Below are 24,424 nucleotides of genomic sequence, written 5' to 3'. Positions count from 1 at the left end.
CCCTTCCCCTCCCCTTCAGCATTCAGATGGGTCTATTCCCTATGTGACACCCTGGTCCATTCTTCCATCACCCCCAACAACCACTCCCCTTCCCATGACACCTATTTTTTCAGACAGCAGCTGCTGGTAATGATTCTGCTGTTGCCATTTGCACCTCCTCTCGACCCATCTTTTGTTTCTTTATGTGATCCATTTCCTTTTGTCTTGGATCATCGTCCCTTTTATCATTTAACCTCCCACCCCATCACAGGCTTTGTTCTTTCCTCCACCCCTGCTACCTCTGTACCTGCTTAAAACCTGTTACATCTGTAACATCTTCCAGTTCTCACGAAAGGACACTAAATTGAAATGTTAACTCTGTTTCTCTCTCCACAGATGCTGCCAGACCTGCCAAGTATTTTAAGCATTTTCTGTGTATATTTCAGATCTCCAACATCAGCAGTATTTATATGTGAAAAATGAATATTTAAAATAAATTTGAGTTACAAGAAAAATCCACAAAAGCAAAAAAAAATCATAATGAAAACAATGTTTTTAAGTGAGCCTGATGTGTGACACACCTGGAAACCTATAGCCATATTCAAGAGTTTCCAAATCAAGTTATTGAGAAATCCACAGAGGTAGTTTCTGCCTGATTAGGATTTCTCTCCCTATCTGTAGGAACATAGCCCACTTACTAATTTCAGAGAACACGGGCACAGGTTAACAGGATTTCAGAATGAGGGAGTATCAGATGTGAACAAGGGTAGCATTTAACCATCAAAAACTGCAGCACTTTCTACTGGGTTACATTAGTGATACCAGTTATGAGTAGAATCTCCTTGTATTACACAGACCCTCATTGAAACAATGGAGAGTGTGACTTCAGACAGAGCCTGAGGGTCACTCTGGAGGGATCTAACCCAATAAAAACCATGCTACAAGTTGGGGTTGCAAACAGTCTGACTTGTAGCATGGTTTCCTGGGGTTGGCTAGCCTTGCAGCAGCTCTCAGGCCAGTTTGAATTTGTGCCTTTTCTGCCTTGTTTGCAATGGAGCCACTCAAAAGATGGTACCCGCTTCTGACATCACCAGAGAGGCCTAACCAGGGAACCTCTATGCCATGTCAGCAAGAAATTGATTTGTAGAAAAAAAATGAGACATTTAAGGTCCAGTTTTAACTCATTCAAAACCCATTCACTTACAGAGTTGAAATTGGGCCCTTACAGTGAGTCTGTTGTTTTCTTCTATAAATTGATGGAGTTTACTTGTAATGAAAAATACTCCCCCTAGACTGTTGAGGTCTTTATATTCTGTATTGTATGGACATGATCCATGTGTCCCAAATAGCTTTATTATCACCCTTCTAAATGCCATTTCCTGTAATTCACATTGAATGATTCTGACATCAAACTTGCCTGCTGCAGTAGGACCATTTAAACACAGATAACAATCAACAAGGGAGCTCTGCCAACTATAACAAAAGCTGAAAACTGGCAAATTACAAAATGGGTTTGCTTAATTAGACATTAATTAGTTAACTTATTTAATTGGATAACAATGTGGCATTAGCTTTGCCAAATCAGTGACCAAATACAAAACTACCTTACAACATACAAAGGCTATTAGAAAGTGACAAAATGTAGTTATCTTTGTCCCTGGGGTTAGGTTCACCCTGCAAATAAAATAGGATTGTGTACTTTGTAACAAATTCTCTCATATTTACAAAAAGCTGATTTAAAAAAAAATCCTTTAAGCTTTTAACATTAAAATGGAATTACATTGGAGTGGGCATAAAGAGTTAACAGTGGTCACTATTCCATGAAAACCTTGTACTTCTTTCTGTAGGCTGGTGCTACTGCTGCAGAGTTTGACACACTATGTTGACATTCTTACCAAGGAGCAAAGTATCCCTATCTCCAAGTCAGTAGGTCCATCCATGTCTGTTGGCCTGGTGGTGAAGAAATACTGGAACAGCATGCTTAAACTGGGAACCCTCCACCAGCAGGTAGGCGCAGGGTTCTCAGAGTTTAGGATTCATTTTCACTACATTTGTCAAACTCCTCTGCTTTCAATTCCTTGTTTCAAATCATAATACTAAAAATTAAACAGGCAGCCACAGAGAAATGCAATTCTAATGCTTTGTAATCTGACTTTATTTTACTTTTTTATTTTGCTCCCTTGCCCGTCAAGCATTAATTTCTCTCAGGGCGAGGGGAAAGAATAGCGTTCCCAGGTCAACAGACTGAACCTGGATTGGATTTTCTGTGTTGTTCAGAGATACTGCCTATTTGCTTTCAACTTCAGTTCATTCTGTTGCATGAAGCTGAATGAATTTGGTTATTTCAGTCAGTGGGCCAATATGTGAATGACAAAACATAGAACAAATTTGTTAATAACTACTTCAAATTAAAAACAAGATGAAGTAGAAGAGGGAAAAGGATATTTGTACAATTAAAAGTCTTCATGTCTCACTGCATCCATAGCATCCTATATACATAGGACAAAAAAACTCTTGATCCACTTAAGTAAGCACTATGCCTTAATGTGCCAATCAACTCATAGAACTTTTTAGTTAACCGTGAAACAATTAAAGACAGTCCCATTCACTCAACAGCAAAAAGCTACCAATCTACAGCGACCAAGGATCACAAAACTATCTAATTAAATTAATCAATTTTTCAAAATCCAGCAAGCTGGAACTACCACAAAACAAGCCAATCAGATTGCTCAGGTAATTTCTTCATGCTATTTATAGCCACCATTTTTCTTTTTTGTTTGGATTGGTGTATGCAACTAAAAATAATGTTTATAACAAATATATTTTAAAATAGACACAATTCTGAAAAGAGGCGGCTTAATGTTAGAAATGCTTGCAGGAAGTTCCCCACCTGCGAATAGGCCAGTCCATCATGTTGGGCATAGGAACTTTCAGCTGTCATTGACAAACTCTGTATGTAAAAGAAGAAAGATTTGCATTTATATAGCACCTTGCAGAACCTCAGGATGTCCCAAAGCGCAAATGAAGTTTTCTGAAGTGTAGTCACTGTTGTAATATAGGGAAACACAGCAGCCAATTTGCTATTTTAGTGATATTGGTTGAGGGATAAATATTGGCCAGGACACCAGAGAGAACTCTCCTGCTCTTCTTCAAAATAATGCTATGGGGTCTTTTGCGTCCACCTGAGAAGGCAGACGGGGCTTTGGTTTAACTTCTTATCTGAAAGGCACTTCTGGCAAGACAGCACTTCCTCAGCGCTGCATTGGAACATCAGCCTAAATTATGTGCTGAAGTCTCTGGAGTGGGATTGAACCCACAGCCTTCTGAAAAGACATCCTTGAAGTCTGCCTAGTAACTCCACCTTGGCAACCCCTCTCTCATCAGAAGCTTGTTCACCATTTCCAGTGCCCACATCAAATTCCAGCAAGTTCAATTCTTCCCACGCTGCCATGGGAATTATAACAACAATCACCATTATTTATATACTGCCTTTAATGTAATAAACCATTCCAAGGTGCTTCATGGGAGTGTAATAAAGCAAAATTTGGCATCAAGCTATGGTAAGGAAATATTCAGCAGATGACCAAAAGCTTGGTCAATGAGGTTGGTATAAGTTCTCCCTGTGTCTGCGTGGGTTTTCTCCGGGTGCTCCGGTTTCCTCCCACAAGCCAAAAAAGACTTGCAGGTTGGTAGGTAAATTGGCCATTATAAATTGTCCCTAGTATAGGTAGGTGGTAGGGAAATATAGGGTCAGGTGGGGATGTGGTAGGAATATGGGATTAGTGTAGGATTAGTATAAATGGGTGGTTGATGGTCGGCACAGACTCGGTGGGCCGAAGGGCCTGTTTCAGTGCTGTATCTCTAAACATAAACTAAACTAAGGGGGGCTTAAAGGAGGAAAGAGAGGTAGAGAGGCGAAGAGGTTTAGGAAGGGAGTTCCAGACCTTTGGGCCTTAGCAGCTAAAGGCATAGCCACCAATGGTGGAGCAATTAAAATCAAGGATGCTCAAAAGGCCAGACTTAGAGGAGCGCAGATATCTCTGAGGGATGTGGGGATAGAAGAGATTACAGTGATAAGGAGGGGCAAGGCCATGGAGGGATCTAAAAACAAGTATGAGAATTTTAAAATTGAGGAGTTGCTTGACTGGGAGCCAATATGGGCCAGCGAAGTCAGGGGTGATGGGTGAATGGGACGGGTCAAGTAAGGGCACGAGCAGCAGAATTTTGAATGACCTCAAGTTTACGGTGGGAGGCCAGCCAGAGTGCGTTAGAATAGTCAAGTCTAGAGGTAACAAAGGAATAGATGAGGGTTTTGGCAGCAGATGAGCTGAGGCAAGGGCGGACTTGGGCTGTGCTACAGAGGTGGAAATGGGAGTCTTAGTGATGGTGTGAATATGTGGTTGGAAGCTCATCTTGGGATCAAATGTGTTGCAAGGCTTCCACCCCGGTTCTGTGATCTACAGAACTCAGAGTATATTGTGACAGCAGCTATCTAATGGCAACCTGACCACTTGGGAAGAGTTGCACTTGTTAGAATTTGATGTGGACACTGGAAATGGTAAACAAGCACCTGCCTTTGCTTCTGATGGAAGAGGGGATCCCAAGGTGGGGTTACTTGGCAGACTTCAAGGATGTATTTTCAAGAAGGTTTTGTTAGGATTATTCGTCCACTCACATAACACTACTGGTGGGTTTAAAAACTCCGGTCCTGAAACTTAAAAAGAGAATTCTTGCTTTGCTATTTTACATAAACATTGCCACAAATGATGCTCTGCTCTGCATCAAAATCCTGCTTTATGCTCTTATCACAGTTTAATTTGAATAGGATGTATTGCACGTGACAGAGCAGATTAATTTTCTGTTGAATTGTGTTCTTATTTTAATAGAAAAAGTTGATGGCTGTAGATCTTTCTAAACTGCAAAGCGACCTGATGAACTCCAAGGCAGAGATTGAAAGGCTCAAGAATTGTTCATCTGTACCTTCTAACATGTCGTCATCCCCCAGCAGCATCAAATCTACAAGGATGACTCAGTCACAAGTCTGTACTACACCTGTGCACACTGGATTAGGTGAAGCAGTAAAAAATTCTCCTAGTATAGCTACAGATACTCGGAATATTGGTTCACAGACAGTGGAATCAGCTCTAGTGCCATGTGATGCCTGCGCCCGCACACAAGCAACCCTTAGAAAGGTCAGCAATTCCATTATCACCATTTGCCAAAACCAGAACATCCCATCAGCTCTCAGCAGGTTTCAGGAATTGGTGAAGGAAACCCTGGGGGACGGAATGATGACAGCAACTGATGTGGCCTATTGGGCCTCTGAACAGAGCAAAGACTTGGCACGAATAAACAAACATCTCACTGAACTCATGAACAGCATTAACCCACTAAAAGCTGAGCTACAGACCACAGCAGAAAAGCAAAGTCAAATGAAAATAAAAATAGATAATCTTAGCAAAGAACTTGAAAAAGAAAAAGAGCAGCAACATTTGAAGATAAAAGAGTTTGACAAACAAATGGAGGAGATTAGCAGGAATAACTCTGAGACAGTAACAAAACTTGAGCATGATAAAGAGCTGCTCAGGAAAGGTAATCCAAATTTGATATGGTACACTTACTAGGCATCAAAATATTTTTTCTATTGATGTAAGTATCATTTGGCATTCATGCCAAGGATATATCTTCATTCATATTGAACTGCACTGGGCAAGTCCTCATGACTTAAAGCACCATTATATTTTTAAAACCATTTTCAGCCATCCTTAAACTTGTTTAAAAATTTGATCACCAAAATCTCCACTCTCACCCTGAAACGACAGACTGCTTCCCCTTTCAGTCAATTACTGCGTCTAATAGGTCAGAGCTGGGGTGTGAAAAGCTGTGAGCTATTTTCTTTAGCAGTCCTGATGTTAATTCTGTAGCTCTGTTTTAGGAAGTGCTACATTAGAAGAGAAGCTATCAATCATGAAGGAGGAAGTCAAAGGGCAGCATCTACTCATAAGAGACCTTGGTAAGTCTGCAATACACTGTTCCTGGTATTTCTTTCACCTTTTGGAGATTCAGCAATAATTTAGTTGTGGTTGGTTAGGTGGGTTGCAAGGGAGCAGAAGTGAATGAAATTTGAGAAATATTCACTTCCTTATGCTTTAAACTGAGGGTCCAAGTCAGATTTGAGGAATTTTCATCCTGTTGGATCTTTCAGAGTCTCTGTGGGTGCCAGGATTATGTGTCCTCAATAATTCCTTAGCATTGCTTTAATCACAGCCCAGTTGTCCTCACTAACTTTCATGTCGTTGGTAGTCCCTTAGGCACTTCCCGATGGTTTCCTATTTGTCTGGTTACCAGATTTCATCCTCAGCAGCAGTTTTTTTTATATCAAGCAGCTGGCAACATATCTACTGACATGCCAATCGAAGTCTTTATGTCTGGCAACTGCAGAGCACCATCACATTCAATATGCCTCAAGACATCCAGCTCTTAACAATTACAACATTATGGAGGCATATTCCAGGAGAAATCATGATTTTACTGCACAGTGATGGGAAAGAAACCCAATATTTACAAACTTCGTTAAATGCTGGTTTTGTGTAACCTGAATAAGTGGAATGGTTTTACAATAGCTGTATCTCTAAATAAAAAATAAAATAAAATACAACATTTTATAAATACATACTGGACACTGTAGCTTTAAAGAGGACAAATAGTTAAAAGGTAATCTGGAGATAATTAATTTTACTAAATAAATCCAAGGAATACAGTTATGTAGAATTGTGTGAGACACAGACCTGCAGAAAGACTTTGGGATACTTGGAAAACTGGGGGAGGACCTGGGTTTCAGAGCCTCCAAGAACATGCTTGTTTCGCCACCATTAGTAGAACCACCTACATGTTCTTGATCTCGTTCACATGAGACAGGTACTGTAACATATTGGTTATGTTACTGGACTAATGATCCAGAGATATGAGTTCAAATCCCACGGCAACTGTAGAAATTCAGTTAATAAAAAACTAGTATCAGTAATGGTGACCTGAAAACTAGTGGATTGTTGTAAAAACCCAACTGGTTCACTAATGCCCTTGAGGAAATGATATCTACTGTCCTTACCCTGTCTGGTCTACATGTGACTCCAGACCCACAACAGTGTGGTTGACTTTTAACATCCCTCTGAAATGGCATAGCAAGCCACTCAGAGGCGCCTGCTCTCTGCGCATGCTCTGCATTCCACATTGCCAGGACCAATTGGCGCATGCGTGGATGACATCATCGCATAAATTGCCAGGACTGGTACACGCATGCGCAGATGACGTCATCGCATAACGCAGGCGAGAGAGCAAGCGGAGGAGCGGGGTGTGGGGGGAGAGCGGGCTGTGGGGGGGAAGCGGGGAGGGAGCAGCCCAAGACCTTGGTGGAGGCGGTGGACCCGACCCGCCCCACCCGCCTGCCTGTCTGTTCCCTCCCCCCCACTTGCTTGCTTCCCCCCGACCCGACCACTCGCCCCCGACCCAGCTGCTCGCTCGCCCCTGACTCGCTAGCTTGCTCGCTCTCTCCTTCCTGCCATTGTGTGCTGCCATGTGTTTAGGTTGCCTTCATGTGATTATTTGAGCAGTGCCATCTTTAGTCCTGGCAGCTGCTGACGTCGCAGACTTTGACGTTTTAGTGGCACAGGCTGCATTTACACATGTGCCACTGCAGCGCCACCTAGTGGTGGCGTTGTCAGCAAACACAGCCTATAAGGAATGGGCTATAAATGCTGGCCTTGCCAGCACTGCCCACATCCCATGAATGAATTAAAAAAAATACAAACCCATGCTCCAAAAATGGCTGGTGGGTGTCACAGTGCCTTTAACACAGATCAGCACACCTCTTGGGTGACCTCACCGATACTGTAAGTTGACTCTAATGTTCCATTTATTTGAGTTTTGGGAGGCTGACATCTGTGAGCCAGTTCCTGGCATTTAGACTACAAAATCTGGCAAACTCTTAGACCTAGTTTAGATTACGAAGCCAGATTTAGTACCGTACATGTCAGAAACTTGCACACAGACCATGATCTCGTAGAATTCGAAGTAACAGTATAAAAGTGGCAAGATTATACAAATGTGATCTGGAATCTTAATTTTGTTGCTATTTCTGGACAGAGCTCTCTAAGCAGATGCTGCTGGAAGAAATGAGAACCAAGATGGCAGACAGAGGTGTGGTGCTGACTCTTGAAGAGCAAGTTAGACTACTAACTAGTCAATTGGAGAGCACAACAGAGCAGCACAAAATGATTAGTAGTGAACTAGACAAAGAAAAAGTGAAAATCAACAGCATGCTGAGACATGAAGAGGTAAAGCACCCAGCAAATTGCAATGTAAAAAACACACCAACTTTTAAGAACATATACAGATTTAGTTCCTATTTGACCCAGCATTAAGTATATGGGGCAGCTCCATTTCCTCATATTAGTAACACTGCATCAAAAGCTAGTTTGCATCAGCCTACAGGGAGGGAGGGAGTGAAAGGGGATATATATTGTCCATTATATGTTACAAAGCTTCAGTCCTTGTAAAGCTGAGTGAGGATATGTTGTTTATATGAATGTCATTTACTATGTTTCCAAGTATCCATTTCTTAACCTGGTCCATTTCTGACTTCTCTCTCTCCACCTCCGGCAATCAGCTTTCTACAGATATCTATTGTAAGCCCATTGACTCCCACAACAGCTGGATTATACTCCATTTCCTGCAAAAACTCCATCCCTTTCTCCCAGTATCTTTTCACATTTGCTCTGATATCTTTGTTTTCCACACCAGTGTTTCTAAAATGTTCCTCTTTTTCCTCATCCAAGGCTTCCCCTCTGAAGTGAGATCCATGACTTTGCCACCTCATTTCAGGGGTCCTGTTTTTACCCCCTCCCTTCCCCATCTCTGACAACCAGGGCATCCCTTGACTTTATCTTCTACCTTTGCATTCATCAGATCATCTGTCATTTCCGCTAGCTCAAACATGATCTTGCCACCAAACGTATTTTCCCAAACCCTCTCTCTTTTCTGAAGGGCTGGTCACTCTGTAATACCCTTGTTCACTCCTCCATCACTCCTACTTCCCCCTGGAATCTTCCCGTTCAAGCCAAGAAGGTGCAAACTTGTCCGTTTGTCTCCTTCTACATTGCAGTCCAGAGCCTCAAATACTGCTTTCATTTGAGACAGCAATTCTTGTGTACTTCCTCTAATCTAGTGTACTGCATTTGCTGCTCACTGTTTTATCTAGACAACAACCAAGAGTTTGCCAGAAGTTTCAGTGCAAGTGCATTTAATGAGGAAAACATTCTAAGGTAAAAGCCAAATACTGCAGATGCTGGAAATCTGAAATAAAAACAAGAAATGCTGGAACCACTCAGCAGGTCTGGCAGCATCTGTGGAAAGAGAAGCAGAGTTAACGTTTTGGGTCAGTGACCCTTCTTCGGAACATTCTAAGGTGTTTAGGAGGCAAATTAATGAAAAAAAACTCTCCTCTACACTTGGGAGACGAAATACAGATTAGGTGATTGCTTCACTGAACATCTTTATTCTGTTTGCATGTGATCTACCCTTTAACTTGCATTTGCTTTCCCACTCTGACCTGTCTTTAGTGGCCTACACTTAAATGAAGCTCAACACAAGCTTCAGCAACAATATCTTCATTTTCTACTGGGTACTCTGCAGCCATCTGGTCTGAGCAATATCTTTAGTAACATAGGAACAGGAATAGACTTTTGAGCTTGTTCCACCATTCAATGAGATCATGGCTGATATGCTATCTAACTCCATATACCCATCTTTTCCCTGTATCCTTTAATACCCTTGCATAACAAAATTCTATCAATCTCAGATTTAAAATCAACAATTGATCTAGCATCAATTGCTGTTTGCGGAAGACAGTTCCATACTTCTACCACCCTTAGGAAGTGTTATCTAATTTCGCTCCTGAAAGGTCTGGCTCTAATATTTAGACTATGCTGCCTAGACCTAGACTGCTCAACTTGTGGAAATAGTTTCTCTCTATCTACCCAATGGTTCCCTTTAATATCTTGAAAACACCCCTTAACCTTCTAAATTCCAGGGAACACAACCCTAGTTTGTATAATCTGTCTTCATAATTTAATTTTTGGAATCCAGGTATCATTCTGGTAAGTCCATATCAATAGCATCCATAGACATTCCCTTGTCCACTACTTTAGTCACCTCTTCAACAAATTCAATGAAGTTCGTCAGGCATAACTTACTCTTTACAAATCCATGCTGGCTATCTCTGACCAAGTGAAAATTTTCGAGGTGTTCAGTCACTTTATCCTAATTATTATTCTTCTTCTTCTTTGGCCTCAAGAGACAATGGGTAAGCGCCTGGAGGTGGTCAGTGGTGTGTGGAGCAGCGCCTGGAGGGCTATAAAGGCCAATTCTAGAGTGACAGTCTCTTCCACAGGTGCTGCAGAAAAATTTGTTTGTCGGGGCTGTTACACAGTTGGCTCTCCCCTTGCGCTTTTGTCTTTTTTCCTGCCAACTGCTAAGTCTCTTCGACTCACCACACTTTAGCCCCGCCTTAATAATCCTTAATTATAAACTCTAGTAATTACCCAACAACAGATATTGGGCTAACTGGTCTATAATTCCCTGGTTTCCCTCTCTCAACTTTCTTAAATAGTGGAGTTATATCTCATTTTTCTTTACAGTAGGGGTGCTTGTGATGTAGGGTGAGTCTGCTGGCATTCAAGGAGAGTGGAGTAGTGTTGACATTTGGGATGGAGACTGCAATAACTGTGGGAGGTCTGAACTAGTGATGCTGATCTACCTTTTCTTGAGATTAGTGGACCCATCATGTCTTGGCAGCATTTTCTACTTGCATTTCAGATCTGCTGTGTTTGCAACCTTTTTTCCTTATTCTTGCCTTTTTGTTTGTGCAGGTTTCTCTCCTGTCTTTGCATTTTCCACTTTATGCATATTCTTTTGTTCTTTTTATATCCTTCATTGATGGTTTTTCATGTCATCTAACAGTTTTCTATTAAGCAGTTTGCTAATTCAACCTGATAACTCCCTCTCTGTGATTGGCATTACTGTTGATTCTTTCCTTTCCCCCCTCCCCTCCTTGTCTTTTCCACCCTTACTCAAATGGCTGCAAAGCTTTTAGTCTTCAGTTCTGTTGATGAGTTTGAACCTAGAATGTCATACCATGTCTTCTCTTTACTTATGGTGGCTTCCTGAAGTATTTTGAAAAACATTTATTTTTATTTCAAATTTCCAGCATTTGTGGCTTTTTTTCTTTATCCTTGCATCTATTTTGACTAGTGCCATTGGTGATCCAGTAACATACTCAGTAGATATAAGTAATGATATCCTCATGTTAGTCCATAAAATATACACCAATATCACTGCTAATTTAACCACAAAAAACAATGTTTTTTTTCTACACTAAAGGCACTAAATAAGTGCAAGTTGTTGTCTATTTCTGTCCACTAACCAAGTGTGGTTCGAAGCAGTGGCACATCTTAAAGTTGAAATATCATATCAACGCTTCACTGTTTATTATGTTGTAAAACCATTGCAATTTGCATTTTACTATTTGCTCATAACTGCTTGCATTTATAATGTCTAACGTAAAAAAGTCCCAAGGTGTTTCACGGAGCCATATGGAAAAATCAGATGCTGAGCTATGGGAGAAATTAGGAGGATAACCAAAACCTTGGTCAAAGAGGTAGGTTTTAGGAACATCTTAAAGAAAGAGGAGGTGGAGAGGCATGGGATTTAAAGAGGGAATTCCAGATTGTGAGACCCAGACAGTTCAATAGAGGGGTGTAAGGTGAAGGAGATTGCCCAAGAAGCTGGAATCAGGGGAATGGAGAGTTTGGAGGAGATGTGGTAGAGCTCGAGCAGATCATGGGGGTATTATTTTATGGAGACCTTGAAACACAGGGATAAGAATTTTAAAACTCTGGTGTTGGGGGACTGGGAGGCAGTATAGATCCATGAGGACTTGGGGAGGAAGATGGGGTTATGGGATGGTACAAATTAGGATATGATCAGGAGAGTTTTAGATGAGCTAGAATTTATGAAGGGTGCAGGTTGGGAGATCAGCCAAGAGAGCAATGGGGGTAATGAAGTCTGCAAGTGATAAAGTATGTGTGTGAGGTTGATGGACTGGTACAGGAGTGGAGGCAAGCGCTATTGCAGAGTTGGAAATTGGTAGTCTTTGTAAAAGAGTATGTGTGGGCTGAAGTTCAGCTTGGGATCGAACAGAACAACCACGTTGCTAACAGTCTAGTTAAGCTTGAGGCAGAGGGAAGTGGATGGACTAAGTGGTGAGAGCGTAGGGCTTGTGCTGGGGGCTGAAGATAATTGTTTGTCATCCCAATGTTTAACTGAAAGAAATTATGGCTCATCCAAGGCTGGATGTCAAACAAGCAGTCTGAGAGGAAGTGGAGGAGTTGACAGAGGTGCTGAAAAGGCAGAGCTGGGTGTCATTGGTATACATATGGAAGCTAACCCTATGTCTAAGGATGTTATCAAGGAGCAACATGTAGATGGGCAGGAGAGCAAAGATGGATCCTTATAGGACTCTGGAGATGATAGTGCAGAGATGGAAAAAGAAGCCATTACTCGAGATGCTCTGGTTATAATCAGACAGATATGAGTAGAGCCAAACAAGGTCAATCCCACCACATTGGACAATGGCAGAGATACATTGGAAGAGCATGGTGTGTGGTTGCCTGTACGAAGCTTGAGGAGGCCATTCACCACAGTTACAGTCATACAGAATGATGATCCTAACTTTGGTTAGAGTTGTACTGGTGCTATGCGAGGGTAGAAACTTCACTGGAGCAATTCCAACAGGGAGTTGCTGGAGAGATGGGTATGGATCTAGGAAGCAACACATATCTAAGGAGGTAAGGGAGGCTGGAGATGGGGCAGTAGTTTGCAATGATAAATGTTTGAGGATGGATTTTTTGAGGAGTGGGTGATAATAGCAGTTTTTAAAGTGAGGAAGTTTCTGAGCATAGGGAACCAGTTACAATGTCAGTTAGCTTGGAGGTCAGGAAGGGAAGTTGGCTGGTAGATCTCATAACTGAGATGAGCTTGGAGAAGACAGGGAAAAAGAGATAGAAGATTAACTAGTGAGATATTGGGGTTCAGAGCTAGAATAGGAGAATTGGCTGGAGATTTGGCTTGTTGGGAAAAGGAAAAGGTTGAAGCAGCAGAACAGATAGGCTTTATCTTGGTTTTACCAGGAAAGTTAGCAATTGGTGGCCTGAGAGAAGAAAAGAACTTGCATTTATATAGGGCTTTTCACGACCACCAGACGTCTCAAAGCGTTTTACTGCCAATGAAGTATTTTTGAAGTGTAGTCACTGTTTTAATGTAGAAATATAGTTTCCTTCTGAAAGCAGGGAATTATAAAAAAATTTGTAATACCCTTCTTACAACAATGACAGTCTGAACATATTCACAAGGTAACCTTTACAATGTATAGCTTCCTGAAAAGAAGGTATGGTTCAGATTTTATTAAAGGGCAGTTTTAAGAATGCAGAGAAAAGCCATTTGTGATTTTAATTGTTTTTTTAAATTAATCAAGTCTCTGAAAGCTAAGATTAAAGCTCTGCTACAACGGGTTGATGGTCTGGATGAAGAACGTGAAGAGCTGAGTACTAGATTAGCTGAGTCTGAGGCTGGGATAGACATGCTGGAGGAGCAGCTGAGGACAGTCAATGTAGAGAAAAACATTCTGCAGGAGCAACTCCAAGAACAACTGGTGGGTGCTCAGAGCTTGAAGAAATCTTTAACAATGTTGAAAGCCCTTCCAGTAGCAAATTACAAATACTGACTTCTTAACATGAACTGTTGTTTCTGCAATTTTCTTAGTTATTTTCCTCTTATGTTTTAAGGAAGATGGTCTGAATGAGCAGTTGGGTTGGATTCTTGCTTTTGGTCCTCTGCAATTCTATTGTATAGCTAATTTCAGGAGCTGTGCAGTCATGGCTGAGGTGGCCAACATTTTGGTATTTCCCTCTGTTCCTGTGTGGAAGCATTTGGATTTTGCTTGACGTCTCCCCACAGTGGAATGGCTTGGGAATTATGAAGATGATCCCACTTTGTGGTATGGTGTCCTGCAGCTCAATGCGTAATACCACCATGACAACTCTACAGGTATATTTCATAAAATCATAGAAAATTGACCAGGAGTAAAGCTGTACTTTATTCTCCCTGCACCAGCTACAATAACAACTGTCTGTGCGGAGTTTGCAAGTTCTCCCTGTGACCGCGTGGGTTTTCGCCGGGTGCTCCGGTTTCCTCCCACAGCCAAAGACTTGCAGGTTGATAGGTAAATTGGCCATTGTAAATTGCCCATAGTGTAGGTAGATGGTCGGAGAATGGTGGGGATGTGGTAGGGAATATGGGATTAAAGTAGGATTAGTATAAATGGGTGGATGTTGGTCGGCACAGACTCGGTGGGCCGAAGGGCCTGTTTCAGTGCTCTATCTCTAAATTTAAAAAAAAGTAATCACACCTTTAATGTAGAAAAATGTCTCAATACGCTTCACAGAAATTTGGTTAAAGAGGTGAGATTTAAACAGGGTCTTAAAGGATTTAATATGGTTCTGCACCAGAGATTATTAGCAAAAATAAAAGCGCATGGAATTGGAGGTAGTCCTGGGAAATGGGTTGATAAATGGTTGGGAGTTATGAGACACTGAGTAGGCACAAAGGGAGGGTACTCTGATTGACACATTGTAACAAGTGGTGTTCGTAAGGATCTGTACTGGGGCTTCAGCTTTTCACTATGTATATCATTGGCTTGGTTGAAGGGATAGAGTATTGTACATCCAAGTCATCAGATGACACGAAGTTAGAAGACACAGCACGTTGTGTAGATGGGATCATCAAAGATGCAAATGATGGAAATTGACAGCTGCAGAAATATTGTGGTGAGTGGAAGGCTAAAAGCTAGGTAATTGGGTGTTTAAAAGTGCAGCTGTAAAAGACTTGAATGAGGGTTGTTTTTCCAAGGATAGACACAGAAAGATGAACACAGGAGGAGCTGGGGAAGGGATGGGGGATCTGGCTGTGTCTGTGACCATGGGAGTAGAGAGAAGGCAAGGCAAAGGGGTCATTGTGAATATGGGTTGAGGAGTTTATATGGAGAGCGATGTCTACGGTGGACAGGAAAGCAGTGAATTCAGGGGAAAGGGGATGGTGGGAGCCGTGATTGAGGAAGAGTTGCTCACAGGCTGAAGGAGAAAAGAAGGATGTCTCAGTGAGAACAGTGAGGCTAGAGTGAGTGATAGATAATGATTTTAAAGGAGGGTTGAGAGAAATGATATAAGATGATGTGCTTGAAGAAGAGAAAGTAGCAGAGGAATAGGGAAAGAGACCAAGATATGATTTGATGATGAAGGGCATGCCGTCACCTTGGTAGTTTGGGTGGGGCAGATGGTGGAAAGTATTAGCTAGGCTGGGAGGCTTCAATAAGGGGCAAAATGTTTGTTTATTTATTTATTTAGAGATACAGCACTGAAACAGGCCCTTCGGCCCACCGAGTCTGTGCCGACCATCAACCACCCATTTATACTAATCCCATAATCCTACCACAACCCCACCTTCCCTATATTCCCCTACCACCTACCTATACTAGGGGCAATTTATAATGGCCAATTTACCTATCAACCTGCAAGTCTTTGGCTGTGGGAGGAAACCGGAGCACCCGGTGAAAACCCACGTGGTCACAGGGAGAACTTGCAAACTTCGCACAGGCAGTACCCAGAATTGAACCCGGGTCGCTGGAGCTGTGAGGCTGCGGTGCTAACCACTGCGCCGCCCACTGTTGCCAGCTTTGAGTCAATATTCAGTTAAAGCCAGATGACTCTTCATCCACAATTAAGGTTGTGGATGGCAAGGGCCTTGTTTAGGAGTGAACAGATATTCTGGAGGGAAAGATGGAGAACAGTGCTGGTTGCTGATCTGCTGGCAGAATCCAATGGGGCCAGAAGGCAGAAATGAAAGGTGACAGGAAGGAGAGGAAACAATGCCTGAAAACAGAGAAAAGTAATAGCTTTAGCCATTTTCCAACAGTGCAGTCCAATGGATCTCTTGGGCTGCACCAACACGAGTCTATAACTACCTGCTGAAAGGTTTACTAGAGCATATGATAACAAAGCACATCATGAAAAACCTGTGGGAGACAATATCTACCTCAATCCTGGCCCAGACTGTAGCTGAAGGCAGCCCTCTTGTGGGATATACCTTGTAGTCTTCCTGACATATAGGAACAAGAGTAGGCCATTGAGCTTGCTCCGCCATTCAATACAATCATAGCTGATCATCCACTTCAATCCCTTTTTCCCACACTATCTCCATAACCCTTGATGTCATTGGTATTTAGAAATTTGTCAATCTCTGCTTTAAACATAACTCAATGACTGAGCTTCCACAGCCCTCTGGGGTACATAATTCCAAAGGTTTACAACCCTCTGAATAAAGAAATTTCTCCTCATCTCTGTCCTAAGTGGCTTCCCCCTTATTTTGAAATTGTGTCCCTGGTTCTAGACTCCCCAACCAAGATAAACACCTTACCTGCATCTACCCTGTATATCCCTTTCAGTATTTTGTAGGTTTCAATTAGATCACCTCTCATTCTTCGAAGCTCTAGAGAATACAGGCCCAGTTTCCTCAATCTCTCTTCATAGGACAGTTCTGCCATCCCAGGAACAAGTCTGGTGAATTTTCATTGCACTCCCTGTATGGCAATAATATCCTTCCTAAGGTAAGGGGACCAAAACTGCACACAGTACTCCAGGTGCGGTCTAACCAAGCTTCTGTACAATTGAAGCAAGACTTTGCTACTCCTATTCTCAAATCCTCTTGTGATAAAGGCTAACATATCATTAGTCATCTCAATTGCTTCTAAATAAATTAGAAGTGCACTTCAGTGCCCAACTTGGGGTCATGAACTAATTTTGTTTACGTATTGCTGTTATTTGGAGGGAATCTGGATCTAAAATTTGTTAGTCTGCATTTCCACCCCTGGATAAGCTTTGTTCCTGTTCAAGTACAATTCAGACAGAAAACTATTTTATTTCTCTCTCTTCCTTTTTTTCTTATAGCAACTAACAGAACAGCTACGGCAAGAAAAACATGGTCTGGAGAATTTCATGACTGAGCTAAAAAAAAATTTGTTCCAGCTAGAGAGCCAGGTTCAAGAATATAAGGAGCAGCAGAGGCTTCTAGTGGCTTTCCCTGACTTAAACATGCCATCCGAAACACAGTGTGAGAGTAAGAAATTTCCATCATTTTAACATTTTGACTTAATTTAAATGATTGTTTCAATTAGCAACAGAAAACAAACATCTACTGAAAATGTGAGAATAGTATTCACAATTCATATTGTATTGTTTATGTTAACCCTGTTGACTTAAGTAAGAAAACCTTTTGCCAGTTAATCATTGGATAGATGCCTGATAAGCAATTTAAGACATAAAAGCAGTGTCATACATCTACAAGCTAAAAGGGCAAGGGGAGCAGGCACATAGTCATTTATGGCACAGAAGGAGGCCATTCGGCCCATTGAGTCCATGCCAGCTCTGCATGGAGCTATTTTGTCAGTCCCCTCCCCAGTTCAAAGCCTGTAGCCCTGCAAGTTTATTTCTCAGGTGGCTATCCAACTTCCTCTTGAAGTCATCGATCATCTTTGCTTCCACCACCCTTGTGGGCAGCGAGTTTCATGTCATTACTACCCATTGTGTAAAAAAGTGCTTCCTCATATTCCCACTGCATCTTTTGCCTAAAACTTTCAATCTGTGTCCCCTCGTCCTTGTGCCATTTATTAATGGGAATAAGCCAGTCATAATCTTGTACACTTCTGTTAAATTTCCCCTGCTCCAAGGAGAACGAACCCAGCTTCTCTAACCTAACCTTGTAACTAAAATCCTTCATCCCTGGAACCATTCTGGTAAATCTCCTCTGCTCCCTCTCGAGGACCCTCACATACTTCCTGAAGTGTGGCAACCAGAACCGGATGCAATACTGCAGCTGGGGCCCAACCAGAGCCCAATAGAGGTTCAGCAGAACTTCCCTGCTGGGAACACCATCACCTTCAAATCAGACGCCATCCTGACATGGACATATATACAGCCATTCCTTCATTATCACCAGTTACAAATCTTGGAACTCCCTCTCTAACAGCACCGAGGGAATACTTTCACCACATAGACTGCAGAAGTTCAAGAAGGCATTTCGTCAAGGCCTTCTCAAGGGAAACTCGCAATGGGTAATGCATGCTGACCATGCTAGCAATGCCCATATCCCAAGAATTAATTTTTTATATGCATGAGAAGAATGGATAAAATTAGACAGATCTCCTTAAAATAAATCATGTATTCTCCCAATGTCTCAATCTCTGATCCATACAGATCATGAAAGTTCAAACCCTGATCTGTCGAGTTCAATACTGTTGATACCCAGGGTCAATGCTCAGATATTACAGCATACAATTGGACAAAGTACTGGAGAGTGATTGCTACCAATGTAATTGTACACCACTTAGGGAGTCAGTAGCTTCAAGAGAATGGAGGGGTAAATAATGAAAGAAAATGAAACACAAATTTATCATGTAAGTTATCTGTATCTTTCACCTGCATTTAGAGCATGCACGCAATTGGTCAGATGTGGTACTGTTTCTCATAGGTACAGGTGATATTGCACAGGACATGGAGAAACAGTTACAAGCAAACAGTTTGCGTATCAATATTCTGGAAGAGGAGAACTCTCGCTTGAGAAGCACCCTCACAAAGTTGCAGGAAACTACACAACAAGGAGCTGTAAAGGTGAGATGCAATAGAAGTGAAAAAGCTAAACCCTTCAGGCCCCTTTCCCTTTCTGTCTTTCTAGTTCCTTTATTCTATAACTAGTTAAGTATTGTAGCTGAAGGTATTCAAACAATCAGCAAAATCAAACTGCAGGAAAGCCTCTTCCTTTTGAGGTGGTGATGTCCCATCACTGGCAATCTTTATTTTGAGCAGAAATTACTTCTTGGCATGATACTGTTAATAATTGTAATTCATGTGACATGACATGCACAACAAAAAGTTGTTCAATTTACACATGAATTTTTTGTATTAATTCATATACAGTACTTTTTTCTCATTGTTTCAGATCATACCTCAGACAAAGCTTTGGTCATCCTCAAGGCTGTCAGAAGACGGACCAAAGCCTGATGGCAGTGCAGGAAGGAATGAGCATAATATAATGTAGGAGGCCTACGTCCAAACTTTCCAGGGTGGGGGAGAAGGTGGCGGCTTTTAATTCATCAGTATCAGTCCAGACTAGGATCTGATTTTCAATATTATTTAATTAGCCCCAGCTGTTTAATAAGATGAGGTATGAATACTAGAAAAGGAGTAAAAGTAGTCTTAATCTTACAATCATATAAAAATGCTTTTGTTGGAATTCAGTATTTGCTGACCTTTTACACTCAAGAAAAAGCAAACCTGCATCATCTCAACTGGTTATGCAAATCAGCATCAGGATGAAATTCTACATTTCCTCAGTGGACTTGTGTTTATAATTCAAGATAGATGATTTGCAATTTGGGCACAGTGAGGCCTGGCTTGAATGTGAAAATTACATTTGGTTTGTCCTCCAGTGTTGAGAAGTCTACTTTTCTGAAATACAGTGGACAATTTATTTGTCTTATCACCATAAAAATTAATTGCCTCAACCCTTAAACATTGGGCCCCTTTACCCACAGCCATGTCAATGAACCCAGTATAGCTCTTCCACAAACATTATTTGATCAAAATATACAGGGACTTCAGAAAATCTGTGCCTGTCTGTAAACTCCCAAACAAAACCAACCAAGAGTAAGAAATAAAGTGGGCATCAAAAACTTGATTGTAGAAGTTTTTATGAAATCAAGTATTAAAAGTTTGGAAAACATTGGAATTGATTACATCAACCAGTAATTTATTTAAAAATTGTACTGTGGGATGAGATTGTATTGTTTTCCTCAAAGGATTTAAAACCAGAATGGAGATGGTGAAGCCAATATAGTGAGATCATGCTTCAGTTTTCTCATGGATTTGATGAGATGGAGGTTTATGCTCACGATGCTCTGCTCCATCCAGGATCCATGTATATTATTCTATCACAGACTGCTTCTTCCATCCCACCATTTATTGATTGCCTATTTAAATAAAGAAAACATTCCTTCCCTGCCTTCTAGCTTCCCTGAAAAAAGGAATGGTTTTAATATCTCTCTAGTTCTCAATTCCCTTTGCTCATTAGATATTGATCCAGTTCCCTTTGAAAGGTGCCAAATTGATCCAGATCTGCTCTGGGAGTCTTTTCCCTATATGCCTTGGATCACAAGAAGTCGGTGCTGAAGGATAGGGGCTGTAATGTAGGGCTGGAGCAAGTTGCAGAGGGAGGGAAGAAGTGAATCCGTAGAAGAATTTGTAAATTAGAACTTTCAATTTGGAATGTTGGTAGACAGGGATGCTGGACCAGTGGGACTTAGTGCAGGTGGCAGACTTCAGGATGAGTTGAGAGTTTGTGTAAGTAGGAGCTCAGGCTCATAGCAATAAAGGCCATGAGAGAAATAGAGACTGTAAGTAAAGAAAGTAGGGATAATGGTTTCAGCGGTAGAGGAAGGCATAAATGCTTCTGTTGACTGACAGGAAATAGGATTTGAAACATAGCTTTGCATATGGTTCAGCCTAAACAAACAGCAGGGCAGGGGAATGGAGATTTTGGTGGGAGCCAAATAAGATAGCTTCAGTCTTCCCCATCAATACATTATGTTAAACAATAGGTAGGGCCATTGAACTCAATATGTTCCTCAAGTGTAGGTGGGATATCACTAAATTTTACTTGTGCAGTATATAAACTTGGATAAATGCAAACCATGTCTGGAAAAAACAAAAGTTTTTAAACTGAGTTAACGCAGTTTTAAAATGTAACTTTGAGTCTGTTTTCTTCACCAAATGACTTTCTACAATATTCCAGGAATAGCAAAAATAAACCTTTTGCATGTCAACTTTACAGAGGGATGATGAGAGCCACAAGAAGCTCAGATGTAAATACAAGACCCACATCCAACCAGAGGCCTTGGAGTGAGCCGAGGGAGACGACCCCTTCTACTGAACGAATAAAAGAACCTGTAACAAATGTGTTTAACTCACCAGAAACGTCTGCCATTGGTGTTTATGCAAGACTGAAAAAGGCTGGGGCCTTACCGGGTCTCAAAGCTATATCTGATAGCACGAGGAAGAACTACAGAAAACAACATTAGGATTGGGTAGCATTGTGAGCTATTGTATACCGTGGAGGCAATTTTCAAGCTATGCTATCTGCTACACCCTCTGATCAAAAGTTCAGAATGGAAGGAGTCACTGTCTAATAAAATACTAAAAATAAGGTGGTGGGGTGGGGAGGAATTGCCCTAAAAACAGTTCCGTCATTTATTATGCAACTAAAATTGACAAATCAAAAATAAAACCAGGAAATGATTCTTTCAAATATATTGAAATCTACTGCCTATTTTTCTGGAACATTTCATCCCAGGGCCTCACAACAGCTGCTTCTAGTGCAATAACAAATCAGAAGATTAAATGAGAAAACACACGTTAGCCCTGTACTAACAGTAGTCTGCAGGAGGTCTCTACGAATCTGAAGACTTAAAAACATAGTTTACATGAAATTGTTGTGCAGTGTTTAGGTTGACATTAACTAGCTTAGGAATTTTAACTAATTCACTGGATATGGCAATATAATAGGATAATATTTGCCAATCAATCAAGAAAAGCACTCATTAAAATTTATAGGTAAAATTGGCTGCTTGTATTAACATGACATCTTGGAAACTAGTCATTAGAACCAAATTGAGTAGTTTTGCTTGCAACAGGTATTAGTTATCAGGAGTGGTAATTTCTGGAGTTAATGCCATACAGAGCTGGCTGGTATCAGCATCATGTGCTAGAAACACAAGACTTTTACTGAAGAATACACTGTTTTACCAGCACATAGTTTATATGTATTATAGTACATACAAGCTAATCTAACAATGCCAAACACCAGCCTGTAACTATCCTGCAAATTCAGCTGTCAAGGCTCTACAGCTCTGGTGCGAGGGAAGCATTTTATACATAAAATTTCATTTTCTGATCAAACATTTTAGTTGAGCTTAATTAAAATAAGACAAACATCTGATTTTGATTCTGCATTCTGTACTAAAATTGAATATTCTACAATGTAATTTAAAGTTGGTCTTGTTCCAAACAATTTGTAAGTGATTATTTAAAAATCCAATACAATGATTCAATGTTTAATCTTTGCTAACCAGTGGCAAATGGCTGGCTTGATGTTTTCAAAATTGATTTTTTGTTTATCATTAAAATAAAGGGCACAGCTGCATTGTTAACTAGAGATGTCTTAAATAATTAATTACCTATTTAGTATATAATGAGATTTAATGACAAGTATTGTCTAACCAATATTTCAGCAGCCCACGTTTCATAAAATATCGGATTCAAATCAGTGACGAATTGTGCTAAGATACATACTTATTGGAATCCAAAAGGTAAAATTTCCATTTGGTTATCCTGCCGTAACTTTGGGAGAACACCACAGAAATTCTACCAAGCTTCAGAAGGAATGATGGGTAGCAAGTTTCCAGGGACAAGGGAATGCATGTGATTTATGAAGCCATCTAATATGCTACATATCATGGGTAATGGGTAGCTGTTACACTACTGGCAGAATTACAGGGACTCTAAAGTTCTGTCTGGAGGAAGAGAAGATACAAAATGCATTGTCAGAAACACTGGTGCTATAAAGTACACAGTGTTTACAGCACAGAAACAGGCCATTTGGCCCCAGAGGTTCATGTCAGCATTTATCCTTCACACGAGCCTCTTTCTCCACCTCCCCCCGCCCCCCAATTCACCCAAGCCCATCAACACATCCTTTTATTCAGTTTTCAGAAATAAGCATTTTGTCCACCCACACTCATCTCTGTGGAAAACATGTTTTTGAACAAATGCTGACATTCAAAACTGGTGCTAGGGAAAGGTCAAATCTGGCTAGCTGTATGTCCTTATTGTTAACTAGAGCTCACAAAATGGTTCACGCTTCTGGAGCCATTTTCTAGCCTTCAGGAGAGGAACGGCAGGATTTAAAACAAAATGGTGATGGAGGAAATTTGAAAATGCCCCTTTACTGGCTGACTGGTAGTTCTCCAGCAGTGGCCTGTGGAGTTGTTGAACAAAAACAGATGAGCAATGGCAGCTGGTCTGGAGGGTGGCCCAAGTGACCAGCAATGAACACTAGTGTTTGTAACTTCAGCGTTCTATTCATTCCCGATGTGAGACTTTAACCCCATATGCTTTCCATCACAAAGACTGCCCACCTTCATAGTATCACCTGCCTCCACACCTACCTCAGCCCATCTGCTGCACAGACTCCCTCCCTCAATTATTCTGTTTTCCTGCTGGCCTCCCATTGTCCATAATCTTCAGCTCATCCAAAACTCTTATACCTGTATCTTATCCTGTACCAACTCCTGCTCATCCAATATTGCTGACCTGCACTGACTCCCACTCCACTAACGCCTCAATTCTCAACCTTCACTTTCTTGCCCCCCTCTATTTCTGTAGGATAGGCTTGATGGTCTTTTCCTGCCTGTAACTTTCGTTTGTAACCTCCCCACCCTAGACTCTCAATTCTTCCGACTCTCGTCTCTTAGATGACCTGATCCTGACTACTTCTGCTGTTGCCAGCATCCCATATCAGCATTATCCTTTGGCTGGCAACATACAAAACCAGCCTTATCCTTTGGCAAGACTCCTCCCTTCATTCACATGACTAGTTATCAGAGGCATAAGGTGTCAAAGGAGTTGCTGATAAGCAGACATGAGTACAAGAAATACAAATTTCCTGGATGTTTTCACAATTTATGTTCATCTGGGGACAGAATGGCACGTGTTAAGTATTGGAAAACAAGACTACTATGGGTAAGACAGTAGAGATTTGTAAATGACACTGGTAATACTAAAAGAAACCATGTACAAATATACAAACGAGAGAAACATTTCATTTGAGTGGCAAATGTAATCATTTGGCTTCCATTGGTTAAGTAAGGACATGAGTTTGCTATATAGCGTGCAGGAATACCAAGATCATGTCACTGTGAAATAATATGCTTTTAATGTGGAGAGATGTGATTCAATCCTGTATTTTCCGACATGGCAAGATCCTATCTCAACTATGCTGTACAGGTGTGATACCCATCAAGGTACATAATTTCAGTCAGAGAAGGAAGACGAGGGATGGAAAAATGGGAGTCACTCTAAAAATACTTTGCACTTGTACCTGCTAGTCAGAGAACACCAGCAGGTTACACAGCAACCAGAATGATACACGAAGACCTAAGATTAGTAAA

The 24,424-nt window shown here is 41.2% G+C and overlaps 1 protein-coding gene across 4 annotated transcripts in view; it reads left to right on the top strand.

The window, feature by feature from the left end:
* The window catches only part of ccdc157 (coiled-coil domain containing 157), a 33,352-nt gene extending 10,966 nt beyond the window's left edge, over positions 1–22,386 (top strand). For 2 of the 4 annotated variants that reach the window (XM_068054934.1, XM_068054933.1), the window contains 9 exons: positions 1,827–1,986; positions 4,866–5,571; positions 5,915–5,992; positions 8,122–8,312; positions 13,568–13,744; positions 17,094–17,262; positions 18,673–18,812; positions 19,141–19,235; positions 21,031–22,386. In XM_068054934.1, coding sequence (XP_067911035.1) covers positions 1,827–1,986; positions 4,866–5,571; positions 5,915–5,992; positions 8,122–8,312; positions 13,568–13,744; positions 17,094–17,262; positions 18,673–18,812; positions 19,141–19,235; positions 21,031–21,277 — 1,963 coding nt within the window. In that variant the 3' untranslated portion in view covers positions 21,278–22,386. The remainder of the gene's footprint in view (positions 1–1,826; positions 1,987–4,865; positions 5,572–5,914; positions 5,993–8,121; positions 8,313–13,567; positions 13,745–17,093; positions 17,263–18,672; positions 18,813–19,140; positions 19,236–21,030) is intronic. The other 2 variants (XM_068054935.1, XM_068054936.1) reach the window with 1 other exon arrangement.
* Positions 22,387–24,424: the final 2,038 nt, after the last annotated feature.

This window comes from Heterodontus francisci, chromosome 23 (assembly GCF_036365525.1).
Source record: "Heterodontus francisci isolate sHetFra1 chromosome 23, sHetFra1.hap1, whole genome shotgun sequence".
NCBI classification, from domain to species: Eukaryota; Metazoa; Chordata; class Chondrichthyes; order Heterodontiformes; family Heterodontidae; genus Heterodontus; species Heterodontus francisci.
Note: the sequence above shows the minus strand (reverse complement) of the source record. Positions and strands in the feature narration are given on the sequence as shown.